We start from the raw sequence: 17,511 nt of genomic DNA, 5'->3' as shown, positions 1-17,511 counted from the left end.
TCATACAATCCTAGCCTCTTCCACATTCATACATCTTGACATACATGCCCTTCGGTTCTGTCTGCTTTTGACATGACCAGACTTAAGATTTTGGTTTATCTGATCATGCCACGTCTTCCTTGGTCGTCCTCGTCTAACGTTGCCGTTCATTTTTGCCATATATACTTGTTTTACCATTCTCTCGTCATCCATTCGTTCTACGTGACCAAACCTTCTCAGAGACCCTTTCTTAATCTTATCAATTATACTTGTCTCAGATTTACACTCTCGCCTGATTTCATCATTCGTAACCCTGTCATACATTGATTTCCCACACATTCGTTTAAGAGATCGCATTTCAACCGCGTTCACTAGGCTTTCATCCTTCCTCTGCCAGTTCCATGTTTCACTTCCATACATAAGTGTTGGGATTAAAACTCTTTTTATATTTAAACTCTTTATTTATTTTATTTATTGTGTATGCAGACAATTGGTAGAATTCTATATTTAATTTGGTAATGTATCCAAAATAAAACAAGTTTGTTGGATTATAATTCTACTTTATTTTTAATAAAATATACAAAGGGTATATTGTGGCGACTTAGTTGACATTAAACATGAATGAAACCTGTGTAAAACACCAATGTAGAGTTTCAACAATAATTTTCAAAACAAACCTGTATAAATGAAATCAATATTTTTATAATTATTACATTAATTTTAAAGTCATACCCTTACAAATGTTTTTAAATAATGGGAGGTTTTTCCCCAATATAACCAAAAGATTCCTCTAATATACTTAGTATACCCTAATTGAATTTTAATTACTCTACTTATTTTGGCTTGTATAGAAATCCACAAAAATAAAATAGCAATTATTTTTAGTATATAAGGAAACTTTGTAAATATTTAAGTTAGTTTGTTTGAAAATGTCCTAACAAGACGAAACGCATCAAAATATACCCTTTGTATATTTTATAAAAAATAAAGTAGAATTATAATCCAATAAACTTGTTTTATTTGGATACATTACCAAATTAATCTTTATTTATTGTTAATTTGCTGCATACCTATGTTACAATTTCTATTTTAATTTTTCTTTTATTGTTTCTTTATTTTCTGCTGATTTTATTTAATGTATGTATATTTTCTATGCTTCTTTTTTTTAAAAAGGAATAACCCGCTAAGCCTCTATTTTGAGGCTTGTCAGCAGGTGGGATAGAGGGGATATGGAAGGAGGTAATGAAAAATTGACCACAACACCCAGACCAATTGAGAAAAAAATCTTTCTTGGGTTTTTTTCTTGCAACTGGCGGGAATCGAACCCGCGACGCCAGTTTCACAGTTGGCCGTTTAACCAACTGGGCCAGGGCGCCTGTCTTGATTTGTTTCGCTATAGTTGTTTTTCAATATTATTTTATACTTCGTCAAAGGCGTAAGCCGTCGAAATAAATAAATAAATATACCAGGCCCCGAGCATCTCGACACATATGAAGTTGCTTGGAAGATGGCCCAGACACGTACCCGAACGTTGAAATTATACAATAAACTACCAGACAAAACTAAACAAAAGACTCGGACAGACTTTTCAAAAGACTATTTTTTATTTTTATTTATTTATTCACACTCTTTATCAAAATACAATTCCATGTTCACTTTGCCCATCTAACGAGGGTACATACCCCATTCCAAGCTAGGCAATTACATTTTAATATACTATAATAGTTAACAAATTAATATAGAGCACAGACAAACAAAATATAAACTTATTCGTATTCACATTTTGATACATATACATACAGACATATATACACATATATATATATATATATACACACATACACCGCAAGACAAATAAATTTACGAGTTCTCAAAAAAAACTAAAATTGACATATAATGAATTATTCTTGATATTTAATTAGTTTTTTTTATATTGTTTGACATATGTGATGACTACTCGTTATTTCAAGGTTAAAATAAAAAATCTTACTCATGAATTGTACTTAGAAATTGCCATTATATATCAGGTATCAGATTACCCGAACCTTAGAGACCCATAACGGTTCATTTATGGTCGAGTGTTTGTGATGGAATAATAAAAGACATGTTATTTTTTAATTCATATTTTAGAAGTAGGTTCTTATCGCTTTATTTTAAATTAAAGTATTTTACATTTAAACATATTTATAACATTTAAAAATATTTAGTACTTAGTGAATTCACCTTTATTTTTTATAACATGTAAAATTCTATTATTTAGAGAAGCGTAAAGCGAATCTAAAATTTCTGATGTTATTTCTTCTTCCCAAACTTGAATTAAGTTTTTTTTTAATTCCTCAATGTTTTTTGATTTTTTTTTCCCGACTTTTTTTTTCATAATCGCCCATAAATTTTCTATCGGGTTCAAATCAGGGCTATTCCCGGGCCACGTCAACGATTTTAAGCCAATTTTCTCCTTGAATTCATTGATCTATAAAAAAACAATAAATTATTTATCATGTGGTCACAAAATGCATTTAAAAATATATATATTTGTACTCACAGTGCGGGCTCTATGGCACGGCGCAGAATCGTCCTGAAAAATTGGGTCCGCGGTATACTGCGTAATGTCCTCGATTGTTGGAATAATATGTTTTTTTAACACTTTTTTGTACTGAATGGCATTCATCGTACCCTGTACAAAATTTAGAGGTCCTAAACCGTATGCTGTCATGCACCCCCAAATCATCACGTAGGGTGAATGTTTAACGGTTCGAGTGACGCACGACGGATGATATCTTTCCCCACGTTTTCGTCGAACTATCTTTCTGCCGTCTGGACCAAAAAGGTTGAATTTTGATTCATCAGAGAAAACAACATTTTGCCAATCCTCCAAGGTCCAATTCTGGTGCTCTTTCGCCCAATCCAGTCTAGCCTTCTTCATTTGTCCGTGAGTAATGGTTTCTTTGCGGGACTCCGTGCTTGGAAACCATGCTCCAACAGCCGCCTGGACACTGTTTTTACTGAAAATGTTGATGTGCTGGTAGACTGCACCTCTGCGTGTATTTCAGGTGCCGTTAAAAATCGATCGCGCATAACAATTTTTTTTATTAAGCGATCATCTCGGGCAGATGTCACGCGCCCCGTCCGCTTCCTTTTTTCCGTTCTATGGATCCAGTTTCTTGGATTTTTTTAAATAAAAACCTCACTGCACCTTCTGAATACCCAACTCGACGAGATATTTCACAATTAGATATGTTTTCTTGCGACAATGTGATTATTTTGGATTTTATCGCAATCGACATTTGCTTTGCACTTTCCATGATTGTTGTGTTATGTTCACTCAAACGCGGGTAAAACAAGACTGTTGAAACATTTTAAAATGTAAATATTGTAGAAAGGTGACACATAGTGTCCTTAATTTATTAAACAAAAGAAAGAGGTATCGATAAAGGATTTCTTAGAAAAAGGGTTCAGTAAAGTCAAGGGGCGCGGTAGCAGGTAAACTCGTAATTTTTTTTGTCTTGCGGTGTATATACACATGTACATACACACACACGTACATACACCCATGCGCATACACATACATACATTCATAAAAACATAAGACAATTTATTTATGCGAAACTTCATGGTTGTCATCTATAAATATATTTTTTTTTAAATTATTCCTTATTTTTTATATTTTATTTTCGACATTCAGTAAGAATCTACAATTCGTGGCATGCATAAACTTTTCTGACTTCCTACGACCAATGTCACGAAAGAGCGAGGTCAACACCTTCCGTAACTTGACAACACTCCCGTCTTTCCACGATTCTGGCAAAAGGTTATGGACCTTTTTGCCTACGTAATAGTGTTGTCTCGATGCCAGAACAGTGTTGACCCCTTCACTTAGTATCAGATTCCTATTGGAGTATCTTGTATTATGGTTGTGGTTGACGCTCGGGTAAATGTCTCTATTTATGTGTGTAACCACTACCGTTCTCAATATATACTGTTGAATAATATTCAGTACTCTGTACTGAATTCTTTGAAGAGCTATTATGTGCCGATGTAGTGTAGCACACAGAGAATAAATATTCGAAGTCCAACAGATCAATCGAGAAGACACGAAGACGTTGTATATTCATTTTATTATTTAAAAGACATTACAAAAAGCCATTTTACCGTTACACTAGAAAGATACCGTGTACATTAAAACTAAGTATAACATTGGAGCGACGTAGTAACCACGAGAGATTACATTTCTAATTCATCCTCCAAAGGACTGCGTATTAGAGTGGGCCGATGATGTATGAACTTTAGAATTTTTTTAGACATCAAAGTGAAAGGGGTCTAATAAGTTGCATTTTGGATCACATTGAACGTAAAAATTATTTAAAAAAATATTCCACACTACTTTTTGCCCTCAACCGAGGTTTGAAGTTTATCACTGTCTGAACATTTTGTTTTAATCTATTTTGATAAAATTATTTTTTTGTTGGCAAAGATATAACTTAATCACATTACAAATTCGAGCACGTTTTAAAACTACCGAAATGCAAAAAGTTTACACTCCGCGGAACTGATTCCGTTGAGCGCCTGGCAAAACAATAATATTGACGAAAACAATGGCTCACTAAAACAATGCTACCCATTTATTACAAAACAAAGTGCAACTCACGCCTTAGATGCTTATTAAATAAGGTTTAATTCACGTTTCAAATTTAATTGGACTGATTTTCTTACTTAATTACGAAATGAGAGCCGGTTTAGCGCAAAAAATCCACTTTTTCAAAAACTTTAAGCTCTGGTTGAGGGCCAAAGGTAGTATAGAATATTTTTAGCATTCCGAGTAATCCAAAAGTCAACTTTTTAGACCCCTTTCATTTCAAAATTGGCAAAAAAAATATATTGGCCCACCCTACTGCGTATGGATTTATATTATACCAGTTTTGGTCTATTGGAGGGGTAGGTTTGATACAAAAAATATGTACATTTGTTTTTCCCACGCTACATCTTGAGATTCACGCGTTGAAGCAGCATATTGAATATTGAAGCAAATAAATTGAAATTGAAATATGGTTTTCAAGAGCATACGATAAACGACCCTTTTCAAAAAAAATACATGATTTTTGCATTCCGTAAGATGTTAATTTTGGTCTCAAGGGCTTTACCAGATGGTCAAGTGCCAAATTCATCAGAACTCTGGGTATATTTCATCCTGTGGAGAACGTTATTTCTACCATCAGCTTACTGAATACAAAATGTGCCCTATGTAAGTGGTGTATCCATAACAAGACATAAAAATAATCAACAGAGTATGAATGAAAAACGATACATTATTTTTGTAAAATGGATGTAATAATCCACAAGGGTTAATTAATAAATTTCAAATACTTCCAACATTCTTCCAATCCTGCCAAATAGTAGTTTCTTTGACATGTATTTTCCCTAATACAAAGCTCCGATTGATGTCGATTGTGGGTAAAAATGAATAAATAAAATGTACCTGCGACTCCACGACCGTTTTCTGAAGCAGCATGATTTCATCAACACCTGTAAACTTCTCATACTTCGAGATGAGTTCCTTGACTCTGTTCCTGAACAATTCTTCCGGTATTTTCCCCTGCACAGACCTGACAGCGTCCATCCCTTCTTTCAACGAGGGCATTTTACTTTTCAGCAGTTCGATTTGGCCCATCAGCTCTTCTTTCGTCGAGTTCGCGACATTTTTCAGGTTAGGATCTGAGGGCGCCCGCAAATTTTTCAAAAACCCCACGAATCTTTTGGCCATAGTGCGTTCCGCTTGAAAATATCGCCAATCGTACCGCGCACTCAAACCATTTCCTATTTGTGCAATAAATTGAATAAGACTGAACTGAAACTTGGAACACCGACCATTTCCCGGATGATAACAGTTTCCAAGTGTTCACATGATGCAATTTTACCAAAATAGATAACTCAAGGGGAAACAATCGGGAAATGGCCTTGTGAGAAAATCAATGTCAAGGGTAGATTACAATGCATAATACAATAAATTTATTTAAAAAAATCAATTAAATAGATGTTATTATCCAATCAAATGCTGATTTACAATTTATACCTATATTTTGAAAAAATAATTAATATTTCAATAATTCACTTATTTTATTTTTACCCCTGGGGTAGCGAATTTTTTAGACTGGCAACGGTATTTTAAATGTCAGATGACGATTTTTGACAAGTCAAATATCGAATCTTTCATAATCGGCAATAGATAATAGTTCTGAGAACGTATCAATAAATAATAGTAATGAGTTATTTATCATCCACAGGAATAATCATTAGGTACTAATAAAATTACTACCTACATACTATTTCTTTCCACCTAGATTTTGTTTCCTTATTTTGAATGAATGAAGGCAATTTTGCGTTAAGCTAACCATAAATAGGTCGTAATTTTTTCAAGAGAATTTCTTATATGCATATTAGTACTGCGGATGCTTCATGAGAGCCTTAATCACGCTTGCCTACTTTACTAGGCATCATGCAGGTTCTCGACGTCCTGGACGTCCACTGCTGACTGTCGTTGGCAGTTAATATCAGAACTTCAGGACGAGAACCTGACTTGGGAGGACGCAAAGAAGTTGGCAGCCGGTAGATATGTGAATCCAGTGAAAAAAAATAGACCGAATTACAAGAAATTTAATGAAAGCACCTGATTGGGATCCGCCAAAAATGAATGTTGATTGTAAACGTTAAAATACAAACTTTTTTATGCACCAAAAATGAATATCCTTCAAATTTTGTTCTCTTTGAATGCAGCCCTGGTGTATATAAACAGTACTTAATAACTATAAGTACGATTCGTGTCACTACTTTTAAAAATATTTTACTCTATAGGGTATGTCAATGTATTTTATTTCAATGATTCTAAATTTTTCAATTCCCTAATCAAAAAAAGGGTGCTGCGCTGGTTTGGACATGTAGAGCGAATGAACAGCGAAATAATGGCTAAAAGTATCTATGATGCGAATGTTGATGGATACAGAAAACGAGGAAGACCGAAAAAGACATGGTACGATCAAGTCCATCAAATACTTGAAGATAAACATGTCAAAAGTAAGAATAATCAGTGTGCGTGCATGAGAAGATGTATGAATGTAGAGGAAGCGAGGTATGTATGCCAAGAAATAGTGATATGGCGTTCTATCCTCTCTGCCTATCCCTACGGAGAAACGACGTGATGCTTTGTTGTTGTTGTTGATTCTAAATTCTAATATATTCCTAAATGAAAATATTCGATTACTCAAAACTATTCGAAATTAATATTCGAAAATCATCTCTGACTCGATAATATTAGTATTAGTTTCTGTGATTCGATAGCTGTCAGCGGTGTCATCTGTCATCTCTCGTTCGTTATCAAATTAAAGTTACAAAGTATTAAATTAAAGATTAAAGCTTATTAACGCGTATATTTATAATCGGTTATTGATATTTGACTAAATTATCGTAAGTGTTTTTTTTAAACTTTCTCGTGTTCCAAAGGTGCGGGCTCTCACGAGCGCTGCTAACACCCAATGACATTTTTGATTTGCTAATTTTAATTGCGTATTGTTGATTCTCGTGTCCAGCCGGAATTAAGAATACAGTTATCCGCCTCGTGGTATAATGGTCAGCGCGCTTGCCTACCATCCATTTAGTGGTTGGCTCCAAGATACCTATCGGACCTATGTATTGAGGAAAATACACGCCAAAAAAATCTACTCTTAGGTCAGTAGCTCAATCACAAATTACTATTGACGTGCTTAAAAACATTTTAAGCATTTGAGCGATCGTAATGAACAAAAATGAACATGCTTAAGTTATCGCAGTCATAAGTCAACGCGTGTGTAATCTCTTAAGATAACGCTCGTGTCGGTTTGTTTTTTGTTTTCCTCGTAAATAAATACAGTTCATTGGCGAAAAATCGGCGTTTACTGTAAAATTTAATACAATATATTGCATTTGCAAAATAGTAAGGAGTATCTAATACAAAAAAGTGAAATTAAATTACAATTACTATGGCGTCTGCTTTTCTTGACATTTGGCTTGCCAACCGCCGGCTAAATGCAATAAATAGCATGTTAAATAATAAATAAATATAGCAGTTTTGAAATATTTTTGATATTTATAATAATAATAATTCAAACATGTGATTGCGCAGCAGGATTATACATCGCGAAATGTAAATATTTTGACATTTAATATTAGGTGTTCACGGATGTTCCATTGTGATCGCAAATACGATAAACAGCCATGGTGAGAAATTGTTATCACGTCGCTTATTAGCAAGTCGATAGTTATTTGTGATTGAGCTACAGTATTTAATTCAGGCTGAGAAAAACTCGTTGAAATCCGGCGCTCCCCTTTTTTTGCTATTTTGCTGCCACGCGTTTCATATCCAAAACATTTGAAAAATTTCTTGGCACGAGCCAATCAATATTTTATTTATTTTATTTTATTTTATTTATTTGGATAACCAACAGCTATAATTATATTTTATATATAAAACAAAACAAATAACTAATAAGCCAATTACAGGTTTTCACAAGTAGCATCACAGTGAGTTAAAAAAGATTCTCGAACATAAAATGAATAGTAATTAAATGTAAATTCAAAAGAAAAGAAAAAATACTACGAATTTTTTCGAAAGCAAACGCCGTACGTCATTAAGATTATTTGCAAATAAATCTATGTTAAATGATTTATTTATTACATTAAAATTATTAAAAGTTCGCCATAAATATGAATTTTGCCTATAATTAGATGAAACAAGAGGTATGTACAGAAGAGGGTTATTTCTTAAAACTTCGGAAGGAACATTGATAGAAAGTTTGCATAGTAGTTCAGGACAGTCAATTGATTCAGAGGCAATTTTAAGTAAATAAATTATATCCGCTATTTCCCGACGTTTTTGCAGAGGCAATATGCCAACATCGGTTGTTCATAACCATTGAATTCGCCTTTTCCACGTTTTCCACGTTGATGTGCTGGGGCATCCGGGCCGTGCGTCATCTTCAATGTCTTTTACCTAAATTGGATACCAATTCTTTGATCCATTTTTTTAACAAAGAAAAATCGCAGAGCTCATAAAAACACGTCCAACCATAGCGGCTAACACAGCCAAAGTAAACAATGAATACAGATGAAAATTTTAGCATACTTCAGGGGCATGTATAGTAATTTTTACAATCGGACTCTCCAAATCCGCGAAATTAAAAAATTCCCACTATTTTCTGAACACACCTTGTATGTATTTGTATGAATAAATAAACAAATCATATATATTTATCTACTTAAATTACGTGACACTAAAGAGGAACTCCAATTCTTAATAACAAAGGTCTATGATGTATGCGAGGGAAGCGATTTGCTGATGAATGTCGATAAATCCAATGTGATGGTTTTTGAAAGAAATGAAAGTATGACTAAATGTGAAATCACTGTGAATAGAGTTATACTAAAACAAGTATAGGAATTTGTGTATCTGGGAAGTATGTTTACTAGGGATGGAATGACCGAAATATATTAAAAGTTCACGCGGCACCCATTTATCGAGCTTCTAGACCAATCCAGCGGAATGCAAATGGTTTGAAACAGTTACATGACCAATGATTAACTCCTGAGCAATCTCACGAGTGTTTGCATGTGGATTTTCATAGACTTTTTCCATTATTTAGTCAACTTTTTCCGTAATGGGCCGCCCAGAGCGAGGTGCATCTTTGACATTGAAATTTCCGGAACGAAACCGCTTGAACCATTGTTGTGCTACTGGTGTTGTTAGAGCATTGTCACCATAATAAACTGCACAGTTTTTTTTCATGGGCCTGCGATGCATTTTAGCCTTTCATAAGTAAAACCTCAAAATACCACAAATTTCCTCGCTCGACACATTCATTTTCAAAATGGAGTAACTTTTACACGATTGATCAAAGGAAGCTTTATTTTCATTAAAAATATTCTTTGAAATTTCACTTTTCCAACGCGAGCCTGTTTGTCGAAATCGGTACAGTGTTGCCAGAGCAAATTAAGTTCAACCCCATCTTGCGACAAAATACGAAACTACTTTTTGAACAACCTAATATACTTGGAAAAATATTAGCCAAAAAGGGTGGCAAAGTGTGAATATTAGAAATCGCGCTTTATGCATTATAGGCTACAGTTAGCTAAATTTCTCCTTAGCGATGGAGCAAAGACTTGTCTTGTAAGGCCCTAAGAAATTAAAATTAAATGTTAGCAGAGACATTTCGATGTGTACATTATATTACTTGACTTAATTATTATTAAATTCCAGATAAATCTTCTTAGCATGCATACTAATCAGACTGTCGATCCGCGGCGCCCTGAACGCCAGCAGAGGTACAAGCCGCCCCCCGCGTCCACCTTGCCCAGCGAAGACCTAACTACTGATTATATGAACATTTTAGGTTTGTCTGATTTTATACGACTGATTTTATGAATTGTGGAAAAAGGATTATTAAACAGTATTATATATAACATCCTTGCCCGGCCACATCATTTTGCAAAATTTGTTGCAACAGAGAGGGAAATCAATTTTGAGAAGGGAATGTGAAAGTCTAGGCATTTACAGGGCTCCATTCACCATTCTGCCTATGTTTGAACATCCACATTTCCTCAACTCTTCCATCCGCTGATTTTAGTGAAGTAAAAGAACTGACATCTTTATCACGTGGGTGAGATTCATCCGGCTGATCCAATTCACCTACTAGGCAAAGCCTAAAATCAATTTTCTAATATTTATACTTCTTCTTTTACTAGGTAGTTCATTCAACAATGTTTTGAGTATGTCCAAATGTTTGCAGACAGGCTGGATTTACTCCCTTTCATTCGTATATAAATTTGTTGAAGAGGTGCGAGGCTGTGAAAGTGAAGTGATGTTTCGGAAAAAACTTAAAACCCACTTGTTCTCTAAATCATTTGAATAAATCCGTAGCACGTGACAACAAAATAAATTGTTTTAATTAAATTACAAATTTAAAAGCTTCAATAATTTATTTTGTTTAACTATAGAATCACTATGTAAAGCGCCCTTGAGGTATTTTATTACGAAAATGGCGCTATATAAGTTATCCATAATAATAATAATAACAGAGAGGGAAAACATTTTTAGAGGGGAATATGAAAGTCTAGGCATTAACAGGGCTCCATTCACCATTCTGCCTATGTTTGAACATCCACATTTCCTCAACTCTTCCATCCGCTGATTTTAGTGAAGTAAAAGAGCTGAAACATTTATCACGTGGGTGAGATTCATCCGGCTGACCCAATTCACCTACTAGGCAAAGCCTGAAAACAATTTTCCAATATTTATACTTCTTCTTTTACTAGGTAGTTCATTCAACAATGTTTTGAGTGTGTCCAAATGTTTGCAGACAGGCTGAATTTACTCTCTTTTATTCATGTCTAAATTTGTTGCAACAGAGAGGGAAAACATTTTTGAGAGGGGAATCTGTGTCCCTGGGAATGGTTAATCGTTATTGTTAAAAAACAATATATATATTGGATCTGTGAAGTCTACGAAGTTTGGTACTAGATCTTTACAATACATAGGTTTCAAGGAATTTAATAAATTGCCACAAAAATTTAAAGTACCTATTTCAAAATATAGAAACAGGAAGTGCGAATTGAAGAATTATTTTTTCCAGAAGTACTTTGAATAAATAATGTTAGTTTATAGAGAATGCGCATCTTGAACATATATCTTTTAATATTTTACCGTTTTTGCTTGTATATGTAATTTTTAATACTATTTAAATGTTATTTGTGTTTTTTTTTTTATACTTTTTTTGGTTTGTATACATAATTTCAATACGTTTTTGATAAAAAAAAAATTAACCTGTATTGGGTGTGCGCATATTTTGTTAATTACAAAATATGATTTTATTTTGTACTAGTTCAGTATGTACATACATGCAATTTTTAAACTTTTTCAATTTTCTTTCCCAGATTGCATAATGTAAACATTATTTTGAATTTATTTCCATGCCTAGTATTCTGTTTATTTTGTTATTTTCAAGTATTTTTCATACCCTTTTTAATTTGTAGTATATCATAATTTTAATTTTTCTGCTTTTGTAAATAATATTATAGTTTAAAATTTAAAAACGTCTTTAAATAAATTTGTTATCTGTATGTCCCTAAATGAGTTTTTTTTTTTAAAAAACTCCTTGGGAATATTGTATATAATTATGTATAATATGTTTTCAATTTAATAAAAAATATTTAAAAAAACCTTCGGCCGTTTGCTGATTGCTATGTTACAGGTGGCTACGCCCACTCCCGCGTCATATGGCTAGCCTAGTAGCGACATCTAGCGTCAACGGGTGTCACAACTTCACTACGCCTATCCTCACTTGGAAAAAATTGATAAAAATGACATTTTCTAAATAAAATGTTGATTTTTTCCGTAGGTATGGTATTCTCCATGTGCGGACTGATGATGAGGCTAAAGTGGTGCGCTTGGACCGCGTTGTACTGTTCAAGTATTAGTTTTGCCAACTCCAGAATATCCGACGATGCCAAACAGGTAAAATGTTTATCCATAGATATTTTAGGTGCTTGTCCATAGATAAAAATAAAACAATTTTTGCGCAAAAATGAGTAATTGTTGTCGCATGTCTGCCAAAATAAATCAAGCGGCAACTGTCCCATGGCATCAATGTACCGCCGCAAATGGCGGAGTATTTTGAGAGGACTAATAAAGAAATTTATTGAAAATTTTAATTTTACGTTTTTTTGCCAAAATCCCGTTTATTTTTTAACATAAACTATCTCATCTTTTGTTTAATGTAACCTGACGTTACAGCACCGTTTCCAAAGGGATTTTTCGCACAGTCTTTTAAGAATATTGATGTTTTTGTTCATATTTCTTGATAAAACTCCATAGTAAATGCACAATAAGTTTTTCTGGGTTATTATGCCGTGTGTCGTTCGTACTCTTTACCGATGTTTCAGATCGCGTTACAGCGTCCATCATCAGGGTTGATGTTATTTATGTATAAATATGTGTTATGTTAGATACTTAGAATTTGTAAATAATATTTTGAGTTTGTCCAAATTTTTGTAGACAAGGACTGGATTCAACTCCCTGGGGAGCCGCTTATATTAACATATTACAACATATTTATTTATTCATTTATTCATAAGCCCTGTAGATGCCTAGACTTCTATATTACCTTCTCTTAAATGTTCTTCATCTCTTTTTTAATATGTTAGATAATACATTGTTAATGGAATGAAGTTATTCATTTTGATAGTTAATTTTATGTTAATTATATTATTTTAGTAGTAAATAATTATATCAAAAGGAGCGTAGTTATATTTTAAATTATGGTTCATTGATAAGTTTATTTATAATTTTATCATAATCAGTCTTTTAAGAGTTAAACCAGTCATTTTCCACAGACCTTTGGGCCGCGAGTCCGAGACACTTGCCACGGGACCTCAATTTGATAAAATACGTAATGACATTGGCTCAAAATTAGACAGTGGAGAGACTTATCACTCCTTCTCACTTCTGTTTACTATACTTCATAGTCCTAACACTCCTTTATACCTCAGTGAAAAATTTCAACGCTTATCAGTTCATGGTTTACCTCTTTGTTTTAATTCTCAAAGCACCCTCTCAATACCCATCCACAATTCCTCTTTCTTCTCTAACTCATATAGTGTCCATGCGGCTCGACTGTGGAATCATCTCCCATCCACCATCAAAGATGTTACAACAGTATCTCTGTTTTAATCACGTCTAAAGAAACATCTCCTTTCTCTTCCTTAATCTCTCCTCCTTTCCTCTTTCCTCTTTATTCCTTTTTCCCGTTGAGTAATAGTATTGATTAAGGGTAATTTATATACAAATACAGTTATATCTCTAGCTTTTTTATTTTCCATTGAATATGTTTTGTAACTTGAATTATAAAAATAAAACTTTAGTTTTATTGGTTGGTTGGAAGAAATTGCCATTTGGCAATAAGCCTGCCAATGTACAATTAATGTTATTTACAAAAAGTTAAATAAATAAATTAGCAGTTCACAATGGAGTCCTGGTCCCGACCCTGATGTATGGGAGCGAAGTATGGACTTGGAAAAACAGGAATGAAAGTATGCTGAATGCTGTCAAAATGCAATCTCTCAGGCGAATGTGTTGTAAAACTATGTACGATAGAGGCACAAATGTCATGATCCGTACATTATGTAAGGCTGAGATAGGCATTATCGATAAAATCAAGAAAGAATCTGCGTCGGTTTGGGCATGTAGAGTGAATGGACAGCGAAAGAAAGGCTAAAAATATTTACAATGCAAACGTTGATAGATGCAGTAATAGAGGAAGACCAAGAAAGACATGGCATGACCAAATCCAACAGATACTTGAAGACGGACATGTCAAAAGTCGGAATAATCGGCGCGCGTGCACGAGAAGATGTATGAATCCAGAGGAAGCGAGATATGTATGCAAAGATAGAGTGACGTGGCGTTTGGGGAAACGGCATGATGATTTGTAGTTGTTGTTGTTAAATAAATAAATAAAAAAATTAAAAATTATCCTTGAGGTACCAAAAAAAACTCCAACCATGAAAAAAAATTAAGCCTTTGATGCGGCTGAGATATGCTTAATATATGCTCAAATGATTCTTCTGCTCTACACATATTTAGAGATGGACATCGTCGTCCCCTGCTCTGGGACATAGGCAATATTTACTAATATTATGTTAATAAAATTTGTGTAAAACCACTCACCGACTTATCTGTCTACCGGTTTCGAGACGTAACCCGTCTCTTCGTCAGGACAACAACACTACACCAACATGCAAATATCACTACACACCTTCACCATAGTAGATTTGCAAAAATATAAAATCGACATGCAGGTTAGACACATGCTTCACTACGCCACCACCCAGGGTTAGTGACTTATGAAGCTAATATTTCAAAAGGATTAACAATCGGAAAAGGAGGAAAAAGGGAGGGGGAGGGTAGGGTGACCATTACAATGAAATATCGAATAATGGACTATATTGGAAGGTTACTTGATTATTAATTAATGGGACATTATTTTTCAAGAGAGTGGAGTGGAGTTTTCGGTGAGTGGTTTTATACAAATTTTATTAACATAATATTAAAATGTTGGACCACAAAGTTAATGCTTTGAATATTAATAATATTTACTAACATTAAACTTATAATGAATTGTTTTTTTCAGATTCTTAGTTCTTTTATGCTCTCCATCTCTGCTGTGGTGATGTCGTATTTGCAGAATCCTCAGCCTATGATCAATCCATGGGGTCTTAGCAGCTAAAGACATCAAAATTCAAACCAAAAAAGATGTAAAACTATCAAATTCTATCATCAAAAGTTGTTAAATAAATTACTGATATTTAAAAAAAAGTTTTGTTTCGGCTTTCTTTGCTTTCCCCTGTTTTATAAACCTGTAAATTGTCATAAATTATTATTTATTTATAAGGTATATACGCGCATCAGTTCTGGAATATGGAATAATTGGATGGGAATGTGCAAATGACACACTGATCAAACAAATAATAATTGTACAAAAAGCTTTCATAAAAATTATCTTAAGAGTCCCGATCAGAACTAGCTCCCTCGGTATATTCGAAAATCTTAATGTAAAATCTATTAAACAACTTTATGTAAAAGCTTTGTTACTATACGCACGTAAACATTATTCTCTTCCTTCCGTTACAAATGCAAGAGTTACTAGATACTCCACCCTGATGCTGCAAAAAAAAAATATTAATACAACCTTCGGTCAAAGAGGATTGGCCTACTACTCGGTTAAAGTGTGCAATCTACTTCCATTATCCATAAGGACAATTAGTAAGTACTCACAGTAGAAACTTGCTATTAAGAAATGGATAGTAGAGGTAGGTTCCACACGGATTGATGATTGGATCAAGCCAAATAGGTAAAATGTGTGGTTGTTTTTTATGATTATTTTAGTTTATATTGTTTATTATGTTAATCATAATATAGGTTAATTTGATTAATTACATTTTTTTATTATTATTATTACGTTAACTTTGTTGAATAACTAATTTAAGGCATGTTTCACATTTTGTAAAATGTTTCCCTCGGCATGGGACACCCCAGTGAAGGAATATTATTCTGTATAAAAAAAAATACAAACAATGTAAAAGTATAAATAAATAAAAATAAATAAATGGGCATTTTTAAAGATATATATATACATAGAAAATTATTATAAAGAAAAGTAGAAAGACACAATGGTATATCGTAGACTTGGTGAGAGTGGAAGCGGGAGAGAGGTGTTTATAATTGAATTTGATTCAGTGATCGTTTGAAAGAAGACAACTTGTTATCAAAGAAATCAAGACTGGTATGTTTGTTGGCAGACCTGAGAATTCTGGGTATAGGGGAATGAAAACCAGAGTTAGTTCTATGGTTATCGATATGAAAGAGTAAGTTTTGTCTGAGGTTTCTAGTTGGGATATTTCATTTTATTGAGCTCAGTAGTTCAGGCGCATCAAAGAGTGATCTGAAAATTTTAAATAGGACTAGAAGGTCGGATTTATTTCGACGGTCTTGAAGTGAAGATATATTTAAGCTAGTTTCTAACTCATACGTATATTGGTCTCTGGATAAGCCCAACCTCCAGCCTATCTTTCTCAAAAATCGATGTTAAACTGAATTAATATTCTTGATCTAACTAACTCTAAAATGTCTGGCTTTGATGATTGAAAGTTAGGTAGGTATCCAAAAATTCGAAATGGCCATTTTGCTTTCAATTTCAATCAATGGAGCGTTGGCCCACCCTTTAACAAGTAATGAATACCATTTAAAATATAATTTCAAAAAGAACATTTGTTAATATGACGACTCATCTCAATTACCTGTATGTTCCGAATTATTTGTTAATTGTCTTTTGTATGCTGATGATGCCGTGCTTCTTGCTAGCAACGAAGAGGACCTGCAATTCTTTATAACAAATGTCAACCGTGTATGCAAGTGCAACGATTTGCTGATGAATGTCGATAAATCAAAAGGGATGAAAGTATGACTAAATGTGAGGTTATTGTGAACGAAGATATTCTAAATCAGATAGAAGAATTTGTGCATTTGGGAAGTATGTTCACTTGGAATGGAAAGTGCTGGGAACAGGGTGAACGATGCACATCAACCTTGGCAAGTAAAATGTTTGTTGCAGGAGACGAAATTAGCCATTCACAATGGATTCCTTCCTAGTGGAATGTGAGGGATTGGAAAAACATGGGTGAAAGTAGGCTGAATGGTGTCAAAATGCCATTTCTCAGGCGAATGTGTAGTAAAACTATGCGCAAAAGGTGCACCACTAATGTTGAGACCAGTGCATAATATAAAGCTGATATTTATAAGCATAATTGACAAAATAAAAAAATAGTTTTGCGTTTGTCTGGACAGCGAAAGAACGACTAAATAGATTTGCTATGCGAATTTGAATAAATGCAGAAATTGAGAATGACTGAAAAAGGCATGAACAAATGCTTGAAATTGGGTATTTCGGAATATTCGGA

At 33.7% G+C, this 17,511-nt stretch overlaps 1 protein-coding gene across 2 annotated transcripts; it reads left to right on the top strand.

Moving 5' to 3' along the window:
• Positions 1–7,283: 7,283 nt before the first annotated feature.
• Positions 7,284–15,370, top strand: LOC148270879 (protein Asterix). 2 transcript variants are annotated; one of them, XM_088242102.1, is made up of 4 exons: positions 7,284–7,434; positions 10,259–10,391; positions 12,396–12,511; positions 15,186–15,370. In XM_088242102.1, exons 2-4 carry the CDS (start codon positions 10,274–10,276, stop codon positions 15,279–15,281), a joined length of 330 nt encoding a protein of 109 aa, XP_088098228.1. In that variant the 5' UTR covers positions 7,284–7,434; positions 10,259–10,273; the 3' UTR covers positions 15,282–15,370. The 2 variants fall into 2 exon arrangements, with proteins under 2 accessions (XP_088098228.1, XP_088098229.1); XM_088242103.1 differs by having other exon boundaries at positions 7,290–7,695.
• The last annotated feature ends 2,141 nt before the right edge of the window (positions 15,371–17,511 follow it).

This window comes from Micrasema longulum, unplaced genomic scaffold, assembly GCF_059751315.1.
Source record: "Micrasema longulum isolate JH-2025_06_02 unplaced genomic scaffold, ASM5975131v1 h1tg003304l, whole genome shotgun sequence".
In the NCBI taxonomy this organism is placed as follows: domain Eukaryota; kingdom Metazoa; phylum Arthropoda; class Insecta; order Trichoptera; family Brachycentridae; genus Micrasema; species Micrasema longulum.
This window is presented reverse-complemented; position numbering and strand designations above follow the sequence as displayed.

What these genes read in the sequence shown, in the direction of transcription:
- LOC148270879 (XM_088242102.1), top strand. Translation starts at nt 10,274, where the DNA reads ATGCATACTAATCAGACTGTCGATCCGCGGCGCCCTGAACGCCAGCAG. An exon ending in TGATTATATGAACATTTTAG is followed by an intron (nt 10,392 to 12,395) that starts GTTTGTCTGATT and finishes TTTTTTCCGTAG; the next exon opens with GTATGGTATTCTCCATGTGC. An exon ending in TATCCGACGATGCCAAACAG is followed by an intron (nt 12,512 to 15,185) that starts GTAAAATGTTTA and finishes TGTTTTTTTCAG; the next exon opens with ATTCTTAGTTCTTTTATGCT.